The following is a 20089-nucleotide window of genomic DNA, read 5'->3' as shown; positions in this document are numbered from 1 at the left end:
CTTTGCCATGTTGACAAATGGGTAAGAGAATTAGGCCTCTGTGTCACGTCATATTTATACCCCAGGAAACAGGAAATCATGAATTACTAATTAAAAGTCCCTAGATACCCTGACCAACCTTAGCAACTACAGAAAAATATATATAAAAAAAAAAAAAAAAAATTAAATTTTCAGAGGAATTGTTAGGGGTGCCAATAATTGTGGGACACATGATTTCAAGTTTTTTTTTTTTTTCTAGATGTATGATTTTTTTTTTACCACCAAAGTTATGTACTTAAATGAAAGGTTGGATTTTTCTCTTTTTTTGCATTTGGGTTCTATGTTGTTTTAAAAAAAAGGAGAATTTTTAGAAGTCCACGACCACATCTTAAACAGGGGTGCCAATAATTGTGGAGGGCACTGTATGTATGTATATATATATATATATATATATATATATATATATATATATATATATATATATATATATATATAATATGCAATTCACATAGATAAATTGAAGCGCTAAACATAAGACATGTGCAGGTTTATCAGATATGAAGCATACATCATCATGACAAACCAGTGTGTTGATCAATATCTCTGCATTATGTTGGGTTTAGTGTAGATTTCTGGTGATACTCTTACTCAAGTGATAGCACCCCTGGTTTAGAAACAGTGGGTCTATTGAATGATAAATTGCTCTTTTTGGATTTATTTTTGTAATAAATTATAAAGTATTTCATATTTATGAAATGTATATAAAAAGTAGAATGGCCTTAAGCATATGGTGTAACATGACCAAATATTTTTCTGCTCTAGTTCAAATTGATCACTTCTCACTTCGTGTACATTTGAACTGGCACTAAATGTAACCGTGAAAATCATTGTATCAATCTTATTGCAGTCTTAATTTTTGTACCCCGTTTTCCTTGACACAGAGGGTTCCAAGTAAATCCTTATCTGTCCAAGGTCCATATGTTGTAAGTTAAAAATAACAAAAGTCTGGACTGTTTAGAGAATTATGAAGTTATGTCTGTAAGGTATGTTGCCAAACTCTGCATTAAATGGAAATTGTTGGTTTAAAAAAAAAAAAAAAAAAAATCTAAAAGATTGCAGAATATTAATGATGTACACACGGTCTTTAAACTGATTGTCGTGTTATTATGGTGAATTATGTTGTGTATAAACGCTTATTGCAGTTGCACTTCATCATTAGTAGATTGCCTGCTCATAAAATGTCGTTGTGCTAAAAACTAACATCTTGCTTCGATGGCAATTTGTTTTAAATACCATCTGTATATTATTGTTCTGTATTTTAAACAAAGCCAGTGCTTGGTTTCGGGTTGGTTTTTGGCATGAGACAATAGAAAGAGTTGTTTTCCTTCTTTGACATGGTGTATACCGAGACTCTCGCATTGAGATATCCAAAATCCTGCATTGTTTTGAAGTGAAGGACAATGCACAAGAAGTAGAGGCAAGGAGATGATCAGACAGACAGTGCCGCTGTTGCTCGGGGGTTCGGGGACTGCCAGAGCAAGACGCCACTTTTAACTTGAGGTGAGCACGACCGACGGGGTTACAGTGGCATGAGAGCAGGGGCTGGCCATCTCTCATGCACAGCTGAAACAGCAAGTGCTTTGGCCAAGCACTGAAACACTACACCCTCCTCCCCCTCATTCTCTCACTCTATCATTCTCACTCTGCTCCTTTGATCTAAGACCATTCTCATTTTTTTTCCTTCTTCCTGTGTCTTTCCACCTGCTCCCTACATTCTCATTATAGGGTATCAGACACATACTGTACAGTTAATTTCTCTTTCTCTCACTCTTTCCTCTTTTCTCTCTTTTTAGCTGTAAGACTGCAGCAAATGGCCATCTGTGCAAACTGTCTCTAGCACAATGAAGTGAGACTCGTGGCTGGCCTCTTCTCATTGCTTGTTATGCAGGCAATATAGAGAGCTGGGACATGTGCCAGGATCAGAGGAGGGAGGGAAGAAAAATCCCCTTTTTTCCTTCCAGAGTGACACACTTTGCTTGTTTTTGTACGTGGGTAGTTGTGCATGCTTGCGTTTGTTCATGTGTGTTTATGCCCCCAGGATGGTCTGAACATAAAACCTGATGCATGTTAAGAGACAAACTGTGTGATTTCAGTACAGGGCATGGGTCACACTTTGATTTGTACAACCACCAGATGGTTTTCTCTTGAATTGATGCTGCTCGTCTTTATCGACTGAACTGCTTGCATAACTCCTCAGAGCACGTAACTGGACTAAAATGGAGACAGAGGAACCTTTTTATTTATTTATTTATTTTTTAACCAGAGAAAATTAATTTGTTTTTATGTTTGACAGGACGAGAACATTCTGTAGATGGAAAAAAAAAAAAAGTCAGACATTTGTGAGCCACTAACAGCTGTGGGTGTGTGTGTGCGTGCGCGCATGTGCTCACGTGTGTAGGTATGTCATTATAGGGGGATTGCTGAGGAGTGTATTGTGTAGGCTTTTAAGGGGTGTCGCACTGGCTTATGTCCTTTTTTGGAATATAAAGAGTTAAAGAGACTTTGCTCTCACCCACCTGTAGACTGTCAGCTGCTGGGGGCCTGTTAAAACGTCAGCTGTTTTTGAGAAGAGGGTGTGTGTGTGTGTGTGAAGGAGTGGTAGGTAGTAAGGTAATGGGGGAAAGGATCTTTTTTGCTTGTGTGTGGGCTGCTTCCCAACAACTCAAAACCAATAAAAATGTGTTTATTTAACACTATAAAGCAGTTGGTAATGCACACCATAACAGCTGGTGGCCTGGGAGACTTCTACAAACCTTAGCTCAATCTAAGTGACGTCATTCTGTATAAACTAGTGACAGCACTTTGTTTCACACAGATTTCTTTTCTCCTTATTAAATTAGTTTAAATAAAAAAAAGTCAAAACCACAATTCATGATAACTCAGTAATGAGTAGTTTTTTTGTAATTGTTTCTGCAGTATAGTGTGTGTATTAGATTCATATTTTTTCTACTCACTTTGCATACAGACTGGAAATTTCAGTCCCACTTAGAAAGAAAATGGAGAACTGAAAGTCCTATCTGTCCACTGCTTAGAATATCTTTTTGCAGGCTACATGAAGCTGCGTGAAGACAACTGACACTCTACAAAAGGAAATGTGAATATTATTCAACGCTATAAGAAAGTGCTAGCTGCAAAACATGCTTAAAGATTTAAAGCTCCAGGGAAAATAGTGTAGAACATTGAACCTAATGTTAGTATAAAACTAAATGTTAGTCGATCTGACTGCAGTCAAAGTGTGATCCTAATATTCTAATGAGCATGCCTGATTGACATTTCCCCTGCTCGAGACTGCCATCCTCCTACGCCACTCAGTGATGCAAGTGGGGAGAATTGCGATTGTTCATCTCTACATGTATGAATCTCCTGTCACAGCAGCCTATGTTTGCTCAGGTTGCCAGTTTTCGTAACAGCAGTGTGGCAGTGACAGCCACAAAACCACAAGATTAGGACTGCCCAATTGGTATTAATAAATTTACCCTAATTATATATATACCTTGTAAACACGTATGATGTATCCATAAGACCAAAATTAGCCTAATTCTGAACAAATCCCAGGTTTTCCCTGAAGTATTTTCCCTGAAGTAGTTTTTTTCTAAACAGCGGTTATTTCCAGTGTGACACTGCAGTCAAATGTGCCCAAAAATGGCAAATTAGGAGCCTGCAATGTCATGCTGCTTTTCGGTGCGCGATTTTCTTCAAAATGAGCATAATGTAGATTATTCTGAGGGCGGTTTTGTGCGAAAGTGAATGAGCTCATTTTCACGATAGATTCATTGATGTATTCATATTTCTCAGACCAGACGGAACTAGTGCGGTGCTGTAGCTAAAATATAAACGTTAACCCTAAAGGCATGAATTATCCTTATCTGTTTCGGTCTTTCCAGCTTTTTATCCCTGTGGTATATTTTCACAGCCACAAAACCATGAAAGTGCGGCTCTCGTCCTCGGTAAGCTTTGCTTCTCTACAGGCGTGCTGTGCCATACCGGCCTGTGTACAACCAACATGTTGCCCGGAAGAGAGGCAAAGGCAATCACACACAGATCCCCTTATTAGGCTCGGCGCCAGCGCTGCGTGCAAAACATTGAGCACTTCACTTATCAGAAGAGAGAGTGAGCGAGAGAATTACACAAGAGAGAGAGTAAGGGAGGAAATGGGAGCAGACTCATTATCAGTGATGGTTGTTATATGAGTTGCTGTGACTTCAGAGTTTTTTCTCACATCTGTAGTGTTTTAGATTTCGCTTGTACATTTATTCCAACCATGGCCAAACCGGCGACTAGATATACAGCGAGACAGGCCCTTCCCTAATTAATTTTATTTTACAGAATTTCACTAATCTATATAAAAATAGAATTTAAACAAGAATGTTGTTCGGGGACTGCCAGAGCATTTTTTTTGACAGTGTTCACTTAATTTTCCCGCATTGTGCCCAATAGGAACTCTTGAAAATTCGCTGGCTCAACTATTAAACAGAACTCATGGCCACTGAATTCCCATACCCTCGAAGCCTGTAGAGACTGCAAGGTCAGAGAAGGTCAAAGCTTGTGTGTCCGCCTTTGGGAAGCGTTTGTGTACTGTACATGCACTTCAGATCCACATATTTTTACTACGTGCCTCCAGTATGTGAAAGTTCGGTTTCGGAGTTCACAACTATTAAACACGAAGACCTAAACATGTGTATAGTGCAGAGAGAGTTTTGGTGGTAGCACACTTGCTACTGAATTCTTGACTGATTATTCAGAAGGTGTTGATTAATTTTCTAGAACAGCACAGCTCTGGCAGTAGTCCCAGCTGCAACTCAGATCACAAGTTTATATTAAAGTGCTCTTTGTGATGCACTCTCTCTTTTTTTTTTTTTTTTGGTGTTTTATTTTTTTCTCTGTGGTAACAGCTCTTTTAAAAATGTATTAATTAGTATGTTGGAAGGCTAATAGATCAAAATGGAAAAGGAAAAGGTGATCATTATTATGGTCAACTGTTTTTTGGTCATTTATGCAAGTAGTCCTTGATGTAAGTTTTCAGTTCTTTGAAAATGTCTTCAAGACTGAGCTTTCTTTCCTTTGGCACATAGCAAAGCTGTATTTCTTTGTATATTATTAACTTCAAGAGTGAAAAAAAGAAATGCTGATGAGAGAATGAGATTTTACAGCTGTTATAATGTAAATGATCTCAGGAACTAAGCTCTCTTGGATATTTTACAGTATAAAATGTAAATAGAAACAATTCAAAATCACATCTTTTGTTGAAACAAAAAAAATTGTAATAGCTGTGGTTCATGGAATAAGTGGTTCAGTGGTTAAGTGGAATAAAGCTGCTGTTATTTTTTATACTTCACTTTGGCTTAGCAATTGTGAAGCAGCAGTTAGATTTCAGTGGCTTTTTGAGATAGTTAACACCAGAAGACATGGTGTTAAAGGCCCTAATGTGTGAGGGCGAACAGGAACAAAAGGTGAGTAAGCAGCTGCATAGAGTGTGGCGCACACACACACACACACACACACACACACACACACACACACACACACACACACACACATACACATCTATGCAAACCCATAGGCCAGGGAAATGAGGATCTAACTAACAGCTTTACTACAAACCCCACAGTAACACCCAGCCTCCCTCTCTGTTACCAACGTGGACGCTGATGAATTGGAGGCAGTTGCTGAAGGCATATAAGGACAGAGGGTTAGGGGAGGGTGGGCTGAGTGAGAGCAGAGCTGACCACAGTCCCACCATTACAGGGTCACTGCTAGACGAGTCACTTCTGTCAGTGGCGCAGCACACCAGACACATCATACTCTGTTCCTATAAGGATATTGGTCATGAGTGAACACATGGAACTTTAACCATCTGAGAAGGTTGGTGCATCAGAAACGAGGATAACCTCCAAACTTATTTTTTTCTTCAGTGTATGTAACTTAGGGAATTTGACAGTGTTGCCAGAAGTTTAGGCCTCAGGGCTTGTCATCTGCTCAAGTGTCATTTTTCATGTGGTTTTCTTTATCATTTTAAAAACTAATTTCCTTCTGGCAATCTCTTCCTATGGTGCTTTTATTTTTTGTTTATTTATCTATTTAAAAGTAACTAGTTTCTCTTACCCGTCATTTTTGTAGTTGAGTTGATGGATTCGTTTTAAATTGTAGTTATATAAGCTTTTAAGTCAGTTAAGGGAATTTTCTCTTAGTGTAGAAATGGAAACAGTTTGCTGTCTCATCTCTGTGCTGGTTTGTAGAGTGCTGAGTTCTGCTCTTCTTACCTAATGAATTTTGGGTTTCTTTATCTCTAGTGATATTTCTTGTAGGTAATGGTGGTAAAATTCTCATGGTGTTATACATATAGTAAAGTACAGTTTTTAATTTAGAAATTTAGAAAGTGTAGGCTCGAGCGGTTCAGATCGGCCACCTTACTCAGTGTAGCCATTGTCACACAGCTGTTGGCCTGCAAATCAGTGGATAGCAGAAGGGGATGTTTTGATTGACATCCCAGGTGGAACAGGGTGTAAGGCTATGTTGGATGCTAAACAGCACGTGTCATGTAGTGGAAACTTTTTGTACGGTTGCCCGTGAGGCCCATATTGTTTGGAGGCAACGTCGTTTACTTCACTATAGACTTGTGTGTGTTTATCCTAAGCTTGAGCAGAAGTGGAAATTTGTGTGTATTACAATTTTTTGGGGTTTGATGTTGATTTTAATAATTACCAGCTATATATATTAAGATCTGTTTCTCAAAATTCGTTATTGATTACATCTAAATAAAGAGTGAAGGTACTGCTACCATCTGCTACAATGATTCAGCCTATCTCCTAATGTGGTCCTTTCTGAAGGGCATTAAGGGTAACGGTAAAATAAATTGTTGCGCATTTACCGAAGTACTGGGATATTCCAGTTCTTTAACTTTAAAAATAAAATACATTTTGAAATATTCAGAAATGCATTTTTTTTTATATTCAACTTTATATCTAAATAAAAAAAATAAAAAAAAAGCTTTTGTTGAATTGATTAGTGAAACATGGATATAATCATAAGAGCACTGCAATATTTTACAAATTGTAGCCCATCAATACTTTGACTTTTGTTTGAATATGAATACTTATTAACAACCATAAAAAATGTAAGATGTCGTAGATCTATTGTGATACTTGGTTTCTCCGGGCCTGTCAGACCAGTATACACAGCGTGACGTGTATGTAATCAGCTCTTTCATACAAATTAGCATGTCATTCTGATGTCTTTGGTGTGTAGCTGGAAGGTGGGGCATTCCTCTATTTGGGACATTTTTGTGCCACACCTCATCGTCATAGGACTGGAGCAATGCACAAGGAATCATTCAGTTGTTTGTTTTGCGTTATCTGCTGTTGCGTTGGTGTTTGGCGGTTGCGGGTCCTTGCAGCGTGTGATCGCTGTTAGCAGATAGAGCCTTTTCTTTATTAGTTCTAGCTTTGTGTTGTTAACTGACAGGTCAGACCGCATTCATCATACTGATGCTGAGACAAAGAGGTCAGAGTCACTTGCAGACTCTTTAGACACTTCCTCAGCGGCTCGTGTGTGCTTCGTTGTGTTCACACTAATCAATATTAATGTGTTATTTGAGCAGTTAGGGGTTTTAATAGACATTAATAATAAATGCCAGCCAGATTAAGTGTTGAATTGTGTGGAGGCTTGGGAAAAGCCTTTCTCTTGATGAAACTGTAGAAACTTTTTAAACTTGTCGGAGTTGTGTTTGGTTTCTTTTATTTACACATACAAGGATGTCTGTCACAAGTAAAGCTACAGCATGTTAAAAACTCCCCAAAGTGACATCAAAATACAAGTTCCCATGAGAGCAGCTAACACAGATTGTCAAAAAGGCCACTTATATTAATTGATTTAGTTTATATTTCATTATACATGTCATACTACAATGTGATATTGATATTGTGATAGATACTTGGTATTGTGATATACTTTGCTGAAATTTTATGAATATTTATGTGCTTGTATATGTTTTATTTTAAATAATTGCAGACTGATTTGAAGCAGCTCGTGCATACTCTTGAAAATTGTAAAATATCTTACAGATTATTAAAACCCCTATTTTTAAATATATTTTCAAATATTTTGTTTTTTATATAAAATTACTTTCATTTTTGTTGATAATAAATAAAGTATGAATGAATTTTTTATAAATATATATATATATATATATATATATATATATATATATATATATATATATATATATATATATATATATATGTATGATAGAAATAAATGTCTGAGAATTGTGCTTTATTTTTGCCACACAAGTGAACTGAGTGAAATTCAGATTTTAAAGCTGTTTTATTTATCTTTATTTTGTCGCTACTTTATCCACTAATTCATCAATCTGTATACGGTCTAATGTCTATCAAAAAAGAAAAGAAAAAAGGCCTGATGATTATAAAGTATAGTATATAAACCTAGTTATCTCTACACTGTTGAAAGGTTAGACAGTAGCAGCTGAGAATCAGAGCCCATCCCCCTTCCTGTCCTGCTTCTCTCTGTCCTGCCAGGAGAAATGCTGCCCTTGCATTGTAGCCCCCCTCCCATTACAGATCATGTTCCTCATTTGATTCGTTCCTTAGCTGTCATGTTATGTATCTACAAAAACCCCACACAACCCAATCATTGCCCTCAATGTTACACTCCCAACACTATAGATTTGTTATACACCGAAGAGAACATGAGCGAAAAAGCGAAATGGCAGTAAACTGTGGTCAGCAGCTGAGTGACCATGTTGGTGTAAGCGAGTGCCTGCCAGTCAGGGAACATGAGGCAACAGGCTGAAAATATCCTGCAGTTGGTGCTGGCAGTACAACTCAAGGTTGGAGTAAATCACTGGAGAGATTCCCATAAGGCATTGCAAGTGCCATCACTGGCCCAGTTAGGCTAGAATTTAGGATCTCTAGAGCAATGATCTCAGATAAACCGGTATTCTCTGCTTTCTGGTCTGCTTTCAATAGCAGGTAGTTCACACCCAAATTCATGAGTTGTGTGGTAAAAAAAATGCAGTTTTTATTTGGCAGTGATAAGTATAAACACAATACATAAAGGTCATAGTGGCCCTGTTCAGACTTCACATCCGCCTCAGGCGATCTGATAACAAGCGGACAAACAAGACGGATAGCTGTTCACTTCATGTAGCTGTTTGTCCATGCGTCTCGAATGTCTCTTCAGTGACCACATGTGGTCACATTTCGTTAGTAGTCTGTTTACCAGATTTACCAGAAGCAACTTGAAATCACTTTAAATCCAGAGTCAAATCTGACAATCCCAAAGAAAAAGTCACAGGAAGTCGAATGGGATTTCCTAACGCCAGGAGCTCAGAGCAGTGAATAAAGTTATGAACCAAAACAAAATCACTGAAAATGGACTGTAATATTTACAAGTAACATCATACCGCATGCTTTCATGAAGCAGTATCTCCTAAAATAATTGTGCTAAAATGGTCTGTTTTTTATTACAGATCATTATACATAAACATTAGCATATAAGAATGAGTAGACAAAAAATTCCTGATGCAAATAGCCTATATTTATAGGTCAGAGCAGACCTCACATCTTCAGTATGCAGGTTTAAGAGATTTAATTCATTTAACAGGGTCAAAAAATTGACAAATTTTAAAGCAGTTTAATTCCTCAAACTTGACAACAGTGGTGACTAAGACCCACATCTCACACTGTTCACCTGTGATAAGAATACCTGAGACAGATGTTAATAGCAAGCGAGAATGTCGCTATTGTATTCCTACGCAGTTAAATTTCCTGGCTTTTTGAAAAACAGGAACTCTTTGTTTACAGCCTGTCAATTTTGTGATGTGTTTAAGTCTTTTTAAAGGTAATTATGGCCACAATGTAGGCCTGTAGCTCTGAATGTAACCACATCATCAGTACTGAGCCTTTTCAAACAGGCTTCTCTGTTTTTGCTCAGTTTTACAAAAATGTTTTGTTCTTCTTTTTGTTCATTACCGCAACAATCAAAAATGCCAGCCGTATCCCGATTCACAATGCAAGCTTACATCTTCCCCATACAGTAACATTGAAGCCTGTGCTTGCTCTTCGTGCTCCGCTGGTTCCGCGTCAGTTTTGTCTCCTCTACCATTCCCATATGGCTGTCGATGACTGTCATTGAACAAGCTGTGGTTTGGGTGTTGTGAAGCAACTCTTTTGCAAACAGCTGAATTAAACATCTGACAACTGTGCTGTTCAGTACAAGGGGATCCTGTGCTAAGCTGCAAAGGTGATGGATTTCTGTGCGCCGCTCTGGCCCGAATCCAGTCCCAGTCCAGGCGCTGGCTCTTATCTCTAAGCCCCAGGCTACTCTGCCTTCAGTTCCAGGCAGGGATGACAAAACTGGACTCTCTCTCTCACACCCTGCAGAGGAGATTACATGTTCTCGCACTCACACAGTTGCACAGAATGGCGTATGCCCACACATGGATGTGCGCCTTCTGTGCTTATCCAAGTGGAACTTAGGTGCTTCAGAGCACGTCAGCATAAGATGGATTGCAGCAGCACTGCGTTTGATAACGTTCCTCTCAGGCAGGAGTATGGGAAAGATGTAGAGCTATAATCATTTTAGTGATTCGTCTAATTACTTCTACAGTAGACTCACGATTGTTTTAGTTAAGTAACTATTATTAGTATTCACTATGTTTTTTGCTCCCCTGCCATTCAATACTGTTTGAATGTTTTACATATTACTGGAAAGAAATCATCCGTCTTAGAAAATGAAAACCACCATCTTTTGCACAAGATATGATCGATATGCACATTAAAGCGGGGTCAGAGCGATACCCGTGTACATATACATTTTAGACACAACCCCCGCAGCCCCTATGGTACCTAAGTGAATTTTTTTTAGAACATTTTTGGTAAATGCATAATTTAAATTGTTATTTCTAACGTTCCTGAACATTTGGCTCCGCTGCGGATTATCCACAACTTGCTGTTAGTTAGGTTCCAAACGAGAACCCGCAAATTTTCCGAGTCGCGGGTTTTAAACCGCGAATGATCTGGGGTTGACTGTAATGTCATTTTTATTGTGATTAGTGATTACTAAAGAGTCCTTAGGCTCTTATCCATAGATAAGATCATATGTGTAAGATGAGAGGCAGATCTTAGTAGTGCACGAGCATGTGATCAAAATCAGGCTCGAAGGAAAGAGGGGAAGATTTGGCTCCTAAACGGGCAGCACTTTAATTGTGTTTGAGCCATAAAGCTTGCCAATAATCTCTCTCAAACATACACAGAGCACCAGAGACAGCTTTAAATCAAACTCCAAAGACCTACATAAGTACGCTTTTCTTATTCAGGTAACTCTAGTGTTGTCTGATTAGCCTGCTACTATAAGCATTGGGCTGTGTTTGATTGTGACCATTGGTTTGAAGGATTATACACATTGTTTTTAAAACAATTTAGATGCATTTATCTTTATTTTTAGCATCATATGAGGATTATTGCATTGTCCTACAGGGTAATGGAACATTACTTTTTTCTTATCATGATCTGTACTATTGCTTGTGTTTGTAAACTAGTCATAGTCATTTATATGTATGATTTTTATATATTTTCATATATATATATATATATATATATATATATATATATATATATATATATATATATATATATATATATACACAGTACAGACCAAATGTTTGGACACACCTTCTCATTCAAAGAGTTTTCTTTATTTTCATGACTATAAAAATTGTAGATTCACACTGAAGGCATCAATGAATTAGCTATGAATTAACACGTGAAATTATATAAATAACAAAAAAGTGTGAAACAACTGAAAAATATCATATTCTAGGTTCTTCAAAGTAGCCATCTTTTGCTTTGATTATTGCTTTGCACACTCTTGGCATTCTCTTGATGAGCTTCAAGAGGTAGTCACCTGAAATGGTCTTCCAACAGTCTTGAAGGAGTTCCCCGAGAGATGCTTGGCACTTGTTGGCCCTTTTGCCTTCACTCTGCGGTCCAGCTCACCCCTAAACCATCTCGATTGGGTTCAGGTCCGGTGAATGTGGAGGCCAGGTCATCTGGCACAGCACCCCATCACTCTCCTTCTTGGTCAAATAGCCCTTGATGCCTTCAGTGTGAAAATAAAGAAAACTCTTTGAATGAGAAGGTGTGTCCAAACTTTTGGTCTGTACTGTATATATATATATGTGTGTGTGTGTGTGTGTGTGTGTGTGTGTGTGTGTGTGTGTGTGTGTGTGTGTGTGTGTGTGTGTGTGTGTGTGTGTGTGTGTGTGTGTGTGTGTGTGTGTGTATTCAGATGTCCACTACCGCTTTATTAATACTATCAATACTTTTTCCAGCACAAAAGAGCTGTTAAGAGCTAAATTCAGCATAATCAGTTGTGTTCTAGCACCTACAACCTGGTAGTCTGGAACGGAGGCATTGATAATGTCAGGAGCAGGGAGGCATTTTAGTTTTATTGCCTTGATGTGGCCTTAAGCAACTGCAGTCATCCACATGAAAAGATTTTTTTAGGGAGGTTTTGAGGGGGTTGGAGATTTTTACCAATACATCAACCATTAATTCAGAATAATGAGTCAGTTGTCTTAAAAATTAAGCTATTCTGGTTTTGGGGAGGTGTTTCTTCCAATTTGGCCATCTGCAAAATTCCCACCCACTGATAAGTACACCCCTTTCCCACGACACTTACACACCGATGATAATGTAGGCTAACTATCTTACTACCCCATTTTGCATACTGTTGTATGTGCTGCATCACCCAGAGGAAAGCTTCAGGGTTCACAGACACTCAAAATTGGTTAGTGATTGACACGGTGATTGACAATGAGAGAGCAATGCAATAGCCCACGTCTCAACTTTTTTACTTTTGTGCTCAGCAGTGTGACATCATTGGGATATCTCCCATCGAAAAAGCAAACGCTTTTCTCTTGTGCTAAGCAACTACATAAAAATTGAAATAATTGTAATGTTGAAAATAACCCATTAAATACTGTTAGGACCTATCATGCATATACATAATCTGTAGTTTTTATTTAAGTTCAGGCATTGTCCATGAAATGATTGTTTTTCTGTGTCTGGTATTTGCATAATGTAAAGCATGGTTTGGGGTATTTTATGGGCTTAGGAGTAATATTCGTCTAAAAGAATGTGGGTTCTGTCATTTATTGTAAACTTGTCAGTTTTGAGCTTGTATTTCTGAAAGTGATATGCTTACAGCTCTGACTGTAACTTGGATCTTAATTCCATTGCTTAAGAGCACTTTTTGTCCACATTTTTTCTTTTTTTTTTTTTTTTTGTTATCATCAAATTTTGATTAGACTTCTAGAAAAATCTGAAACCCAACACTCAATCACTCAGAGTCCACTCAACTGCAGTCTCTTTTACCTTGTGAGTTCAGACCATGGGTTTTCTCTGAATGTAGAGATGGTCTTGGTTCGTGAACTCCATTAAGATCTACCATGCCAAGTAGTCTCTGACAGACCTCTGTGAAAAATAACCTCTTTGCTAACTCAAAAGAGGCGACTGGATGGTATAAGTGCAGCTTTCAATTTGGTTAAGACTGTTTTACAGTGGAATAGTTTTGTTTGTGCTCTGAGTGGTTCAGATCAGAGCTGGGAAGCAGCCTGCTCTGTGCTCCCAGGGTTAAAGGTTAGTGTCTGACTCGGCTTGTAGATAAAGAAAGCTTTTCATGTGCGCTGGCCCCATATTCCAACACACAGTCTGACGCAGCATTGCCTTTGAAGCTGGACGAGTCCTTTCTTCCTATCAACACATAGTCTGTAACCGCAAATGAAGAACGGTCACAACACACATCTCTGGAGGATGAATGCATGTGATGGTGTCATATTTACCAACCGTTCTGCACCAAAAATTGAATAATAAAACTAGCGATGATGTATTTCGAGTCCAAACCCACACAGTTCTTACCTATCAAAATGATGTTAAATAATAAATTGTTTTTTTTTTTATTGAGAATGAGCATACATTGTATGGTCAAAACTATTGGCACACCTGTCCAAAACTAGCTATGTGTAGGTTTTCCCCAAACTGTTACCACAAAGTTGGAGGCACACAGTTTATATAGGATTTTTAAAAATGCAATAACATAATTGTATTTATTTATTTATTTCGAATGAAATAGGTTTGGCAAGTTACAATATGGTTTACTTTGATCGAAACCCTATTAAACACCTTTGGATGTTTAACAGAATGTGGGGACTGAATGTGAAAGGGGATGTTCAAAAAAGCACACACAAATCCTATAGCCAGGTGTCCACAACCTTTTCCTTATAGTGTATATTAATAGACAAATTTGGAAACATCTCCATGTCCATTTGACACCCCAAATTGCAAATCAGCCAGTGAACTGTCACATCTTTCAGGTTGGCATTAAATAGATTTATAATCATAATATTTATATATACTACCATATAGTAATTTGCAGTGAAGATAATACAATCTAAATCACTACAAAAAATAATATTATTATAATTATAATAATTATTATTATTATTATTATTATTATTATTATTATTATTATTATTATTATTATTATTTGTAGTGATTTAGATTTTATTATCTTCAATGCAAATTACTGTATGGTAGTCCTCAGCACAGAGTATGTGTGTGTGTGTGTGTGTGTGTGTGTGTGTGTGTGTGTGTGTGTGTGTGTGTGTGTGTGTGTATATATATATATATATATATATATATATATATATATATATATATATATATATATATATATATATAATATATATAAACGCTATTTATATGTTTGAGTCAGTCAGTATTGTGGAATGTTTTGAAATGTGAAAGAACTCAATTTGAGTGAACTAACATAGTGAGTTACATGAACATAGTTAGCCTCTTGTAAAACTCTCTTTACATGCTATTAAAATTTGAATGATCTTGATTACGTGAAATTTACCTTAAAACTAAAGCTTATCCTTCTCTGATCCAAGTAATCTATAATAACACTGGATGTAGCTATAAGGGAACTGGGGATAAATCCCCTCTTTACCCCTTACCCTGATTTTTAACAGGGCATTCTTTCAAGTAATGATGAGGAAATCCTACTTCCTAGACGCTGCGCCTTCTGTAGTAGAGAGTGCGCTCCAGGCTCCAGTCATGCGAGTGTGTATGCAGTCTGGATTTGTGTGTAAATATAGAACACTATTTTAAGGCTTTTTTTGAGGCGGAGATAGTTATAGCAGGTTTTAAAATTATCATAGCCCACATGTCTATTTTGAGGTAGCATTAAGCTCATTCATGCTTCCATTCATTCAGACACGTGCTGACTGTGGAAGTCCCGACTCCCGCACACAGCCGTCTGTGCTCAGTGCTTGTTTCAGTGCCTTTTATTTTTAACCGAACTGCTGTATGAGCAGGGTAATGTTACTGTGTCCAGTGCCCAGGCAATCGCTAAACAAGATATCAGAACTCAAAAGCTCGGATATTGAGTTCTAACGTTTGAAAGGCATTGTTGGACGAGGCTGGAATTGATTTAATAATCATACAGTACACTTTTTAAAATTATTTTTGGTAATAAATAGCTGTGTGCTGACAGACCTGCGTTGTTGGTTTATAATCACGTGTCCTAGCCCTGTCGAGGATGCAGTCTCTTGCCGCAGGTCGGCGAGGCTCAGTGATGTGACTGTGATGTCTCTAATGAAGCTGATACAGCACAGCTCACCTCCTCCTGCCCTAACATCTCCGAGGGAAATGCAATCCTCCAGAGTAGTGTCTTCTTCATCTCATCCTGCTGCTCATTCTGCAGTGTAGTACAGATTTTCCTTCACCGTTTTCTGAAAAACACTTTCTGTCTGCTTGTTAGGCAATTAAATATGCACACCATTCATGATGCAGGCTACTTTTTTTACTAATTTATTTATTTATTTATTTATTTTTTAACATTTGCTCTATTTCTGTAAACCATTTTAATGATTCAGATATTTGCATTTTAATTTAACTGAATCCTAAATGTCTGATGTAGACAGTGCCACAGTTGTCACATATTATTATGCATATTTAATTTTTATACAACAAACCTGCCTGCATTTGTTTTCCTTTCACGAGAGATATTTCATGGCAGGGAAGGCTTGGTACATGTTTCAGCTATATAGATTTTTTTGAGCTAATTAGTTATTTTAAATCATCAGCACTGATACCGAATATTAAATCAAAACATACATATGGGCATGAGTCTTAATTAGCCAGCCTGTCTCCTAAACAGTAAACATAGCAAGGATTCTTATTAATTTGCACTATGTTAACCAGCTTAAGCTTGTTTCAGGCAAACATTTGATGGGTAAAGCTAATTAGATACCTGAGGTATTTGGTTTGTTTGCAAAAAAACTAACAAACTAAGTCAAAGTCACGTTTTATCCAAGCAGTCCTGTTGAAATGCTGTCCTGATAGGAATGCATGCATGCGCTACATTATCATTTATTTGCCATATCTTTTTACTTGAAGCATCTGAGCACTTAAGGGTTAGGGGCCATGTTCAAGGGCATGACTGAGGTTCTCTGGATGGCCATCTATTTTAAAGCATTTAACAATTTAACCTTAACCCATGAGACACCACTGCCCTAAATTACACTTTGTCCAGTTCATGATTCTCATCTTTACTTTGAACTTTCATCACTAAAGTCTGCCATTGACAAGTTAAACTTTACTGACACAGGCATCTTTAAGAACACCACATGTACACTGCACAGCAAAGAGCATGGAATAAGCAGCATCCTGGGCATTTTGTATGTTCATTTTATTCCCATGTTATTGTGGGTGAAAGAGATGCCTCCAGATTAAGGAAGTAGTCGAATATTTTTATGACGCTCACAGGACAAATCAAGACCACTTTCATTAGCTGAACATGCAATTATGCTTTTTAACTGCCAATTAAAGCCATTAAAAAATATCGATGCCAAGATAAGAACTGTGCAAGCAGGATTTAAAAGCATGTACATCCCTGCCTGAGACGAGCTATGAACTAGAGGGATTGAGCAATTCACAGGATTTTCTGACATTGCTGGCCTTCTGGTTTGTGCCACAGCCGTTTTAGTTGGGTCTGAGGCCAAATGTAAAATATGTATGCCTATTGCTGTTCTTTTGGTCTAACTCTTTTGCTCTCTTCTGTTTTAGATCCATAATCCATCATCATCTTCATAATCATCTTCATCTCCATCATCATCACATTTTTATTTCATTTGGGATTGGAGCACATTACAGACCCCGAGCGGATGATTTACAGCCTGAGCAATCCGTGAACTGAAGGCTCTGCCAGGAGGCCTCGCTCATTTCTTACTTACACACTCCTTTTTTTCCCCACTGTGGGGGAAGAGTCACAAGCCCAGCTGCTTCAGACAGGTGGGACAGGGAGAGTGAGGGACAGTGTGTGGGCGAGAAAAAGACAGGCGCCTAGTTGCCATTTGAGGTCCTGTATACTCATCAGGACGGCCACGACCTTTGCCATCTGATCTCATCACGAGCTCCACCCTGCCCCCATCACCACCCAGCCAATCACAGCAGACATGGGGAGGAAAAAGATCCAGATCCAGCGAATCACAGACGAAAGGAACAGACAGGTGAGAAGTTGGGCAAATTCTTTGTGTTTATGTGTGTATGTGTGTGTGTGTGTGTGTGTGTGTGTGTGTGTGTGTGTGTGTGTGTGTGTGTGTGTGTGAGTGTGTGTTTGAATGCTTTTATTACCAATTATATGGAATTATATATATATATATATATATATATATATATATATATATATATATATATATATATATATATATATATATATATATATATACATACACAGTTCAGTTTGCACACTTTACAGCTGAATACAGTTTATAGCAGTATTTAGATTTCCTGTACTTCTGAATTATGCCATCTGCTATATTTAATAGCTTTCTCGTTTGCTGTTTGTTGAACCTTCACCTATCTTACCACCAGTCTGTTGAAATGAGTTGCAGATCTATGTGTGCTTTCATTTTCTCTTCTAAGGTACATAATTAGATCTTTTTTCTTTTTTGATTTTTAAAAGCCCACCAGGTCTTATTGACTCCTCCTGTGACATTCTGACTGTTCCAGGTGTCTATACTTAACTGGCCCGCTATCAGCTCTTACTCAGCTCTGTTCTCCTTCAGACATACAGAACACGGGTTTTTTATTTATCCAAAGGTCCATTCATTAATTTCAGCTTTTTCTTTAATCTTGTTTTCAGCCTATTCTTACAAAAATATTCAATTATATCCAGTGTTACTGTCAAGTAATCTGATTTGATTAATATAAAATCACTTGTCAACACTTAAAAAGTATATATACTGCAAATAAAACTTTTGTTTTTACACTCTGATTTTCATAACAGTAATTTAGAAATGAATAAAATGTATAGAGACGTGCCTTCAGAGGCATATGCAGAGCAACACATGAAAACTCCAGCACTGACGGCAGCAGGTGAGAGCCTGATGTGTAAAGATCAGTAGATAAGCTCACAGCTCCGAGGTTAATTGGAATGAAAGAAGAAGTGTGAAGAACCAGGTCGTCGTTCTTGCCACATGCCGCAAATGCACACGTTTTATTCGTACTTCTTATGTTGCTATTGGTTACCTGCAAGTCTATTTTTGATGCCAATTATCATGCGCTTGTTTGTGCTAAATTTCACATGTAACAAACTAGAAGTACGGTTTTCTCTTAATGAAATATATCACATGCTATTTAGGGGCCTTATTATATGTTTTGTTTTTCTAAAGAAAAAGCTCGTTTTTATCTTCTGCAAATATCCAGCGATTTATTTATTTTAATTGCCCATTGCAGTGTGCTCCAAAAGACCTTTCTTCTTCATGGTCAAGCAGCTTGAAATGAAGATGGAGTGAATGGAACGTTCCGTTTTATCTTTGGATTTATTAAGTTTGAAAGAATATTGTGGGTTTTTGTGTGTGTTCAGTTCCATTGTTTTAAGCGAGGCTTTAGAAGGGTGCTGTATCTCAGCAGATGGAATATGGTCAATACAGCTCTTTATTTGTGGCACTCCATCTGCGTGTGCCTGTTTCTATCTGTGTGTGTGTGTGTGTGTGTGTGTGTGTGTGTGTGTGTGTGTGTGTGTATATGCGTGCCCGCACACACACATTTCTGTATTTACATGGAGGTGCAGATGGAGAAGGTCTGATTGGAAGAGTGTAGACTTGGTGCCTATGGAAACAACTTGGAAATAATTTGATTTGTGCCTGCAGGGAACACGCGAAAAAGAAACAAAGGGCACCAGGCTTAATATTTTCCTCAGAGTTGCATCAGTGTAATATGGAGGGGTGCTAGTTTTGTCAGAGGTAGATGAAATTAGAAAGATGACAACTGATGAAATTATTTCAGAAATACTGAACTTATGTAAAAATGTTTGCAGACAAATATTTATTATAAAGCATTCAAACATTTTTCATTAATTAATTTTTTTATTTTATTTTTGTGTGCGTGCGTGTGTGTGTGTGTTGGGGGGGGATCACTATTGCTCATGTCTTACTTTATATATTCAACACTTACTTTTTCCTCTTCTGGTTTGTATCCAATGCTTCTGTTTTACATTCCTCCCGTTATTCCTTCTCATCTGTTCCTTCTCCTAAGTTTTATTTTTTCTTCTCCGCCAGGTGACGTTCACAAAGCGCAAGTTCGGCTTGATGAAAAAGGCCTATGAGCTGAGTGTGTTGTGTGACTGTGAGATTGCCCTCATCATCTTCAACCACTCCAACAAGCTCTTTCAGTACGCCAGCACCGACATGGACAAAGTGCTGCTCAAGTACACAGAATACAACGAGCCTCATGAAAGCAGGACCAACGCAGACATCATAGAGGTAATGCAACCATTTACAAACAAGATGACTTTTTACTTTCGAGTTAACTTTACCATTTCAAAAATCTCTTGGCCAGGTTTTTGCCATTATAATGCTAATTGTGTAAATGAATTTTCTTTGGATGTCTAGAGATGATAAAAATACAGGTTATATATATGTTTTATATATATAATTCTTTCTCTTCTTTTAATTCCCTGTTGT

The 20089-nt window shown here is 37.7% G+C and overlaps 1 protein-coding gene across 9 annotated transcripts in view; it reads left to right on the top strand.

Annotated features, from left to right (window-relative positions):
- The window catches only part of mef2d (myocyte enhancer factor 2d), a 56008-nt gene that overhangs the window by 11515 nt on the left and 24404 nt on the right, over window positions 1–20089 (top strand). For all 9 annotated transcript variants that reach the window (XM_046846187.1, XM_046846186.1, XM_046846190.1 and 6 more), the window contains exons 2-3: window positions 17190–17632; window positions 19685–19888. In XM_046846187.1, coding sequence (XP_046702143.1) covers window positions 17579–17632; window positions 19685–19888 — 258 coding nt within the window. In that variant the 5' untranslated portion in view covers window positions 17190–17578. The remainder of the gene's footprint in view (window positions 1–17189; window positions 17633–19684; window positions 19889–20089) is intronic.

Source organism: Silurus meridionalis, chromosome 4, assembly GCF_014805685.1.
Source record: "Silurus meridionalis isolate SWU-2019-XX chromosome 4, ASM1480568v1, whole genome shotgun sequence".
NCBI classification, from domain to species: Eukaryota; Metazoa; Chordata; class Actinopteri; order Siluriformes; family Siluridae; genus Silurus; species Silurus meridionalis.
The sequence above is the reverse complement of the archived record's forward strand: the minus strand, read 5'-3'. Positions and strand labels throughout refer to the sequence as shown.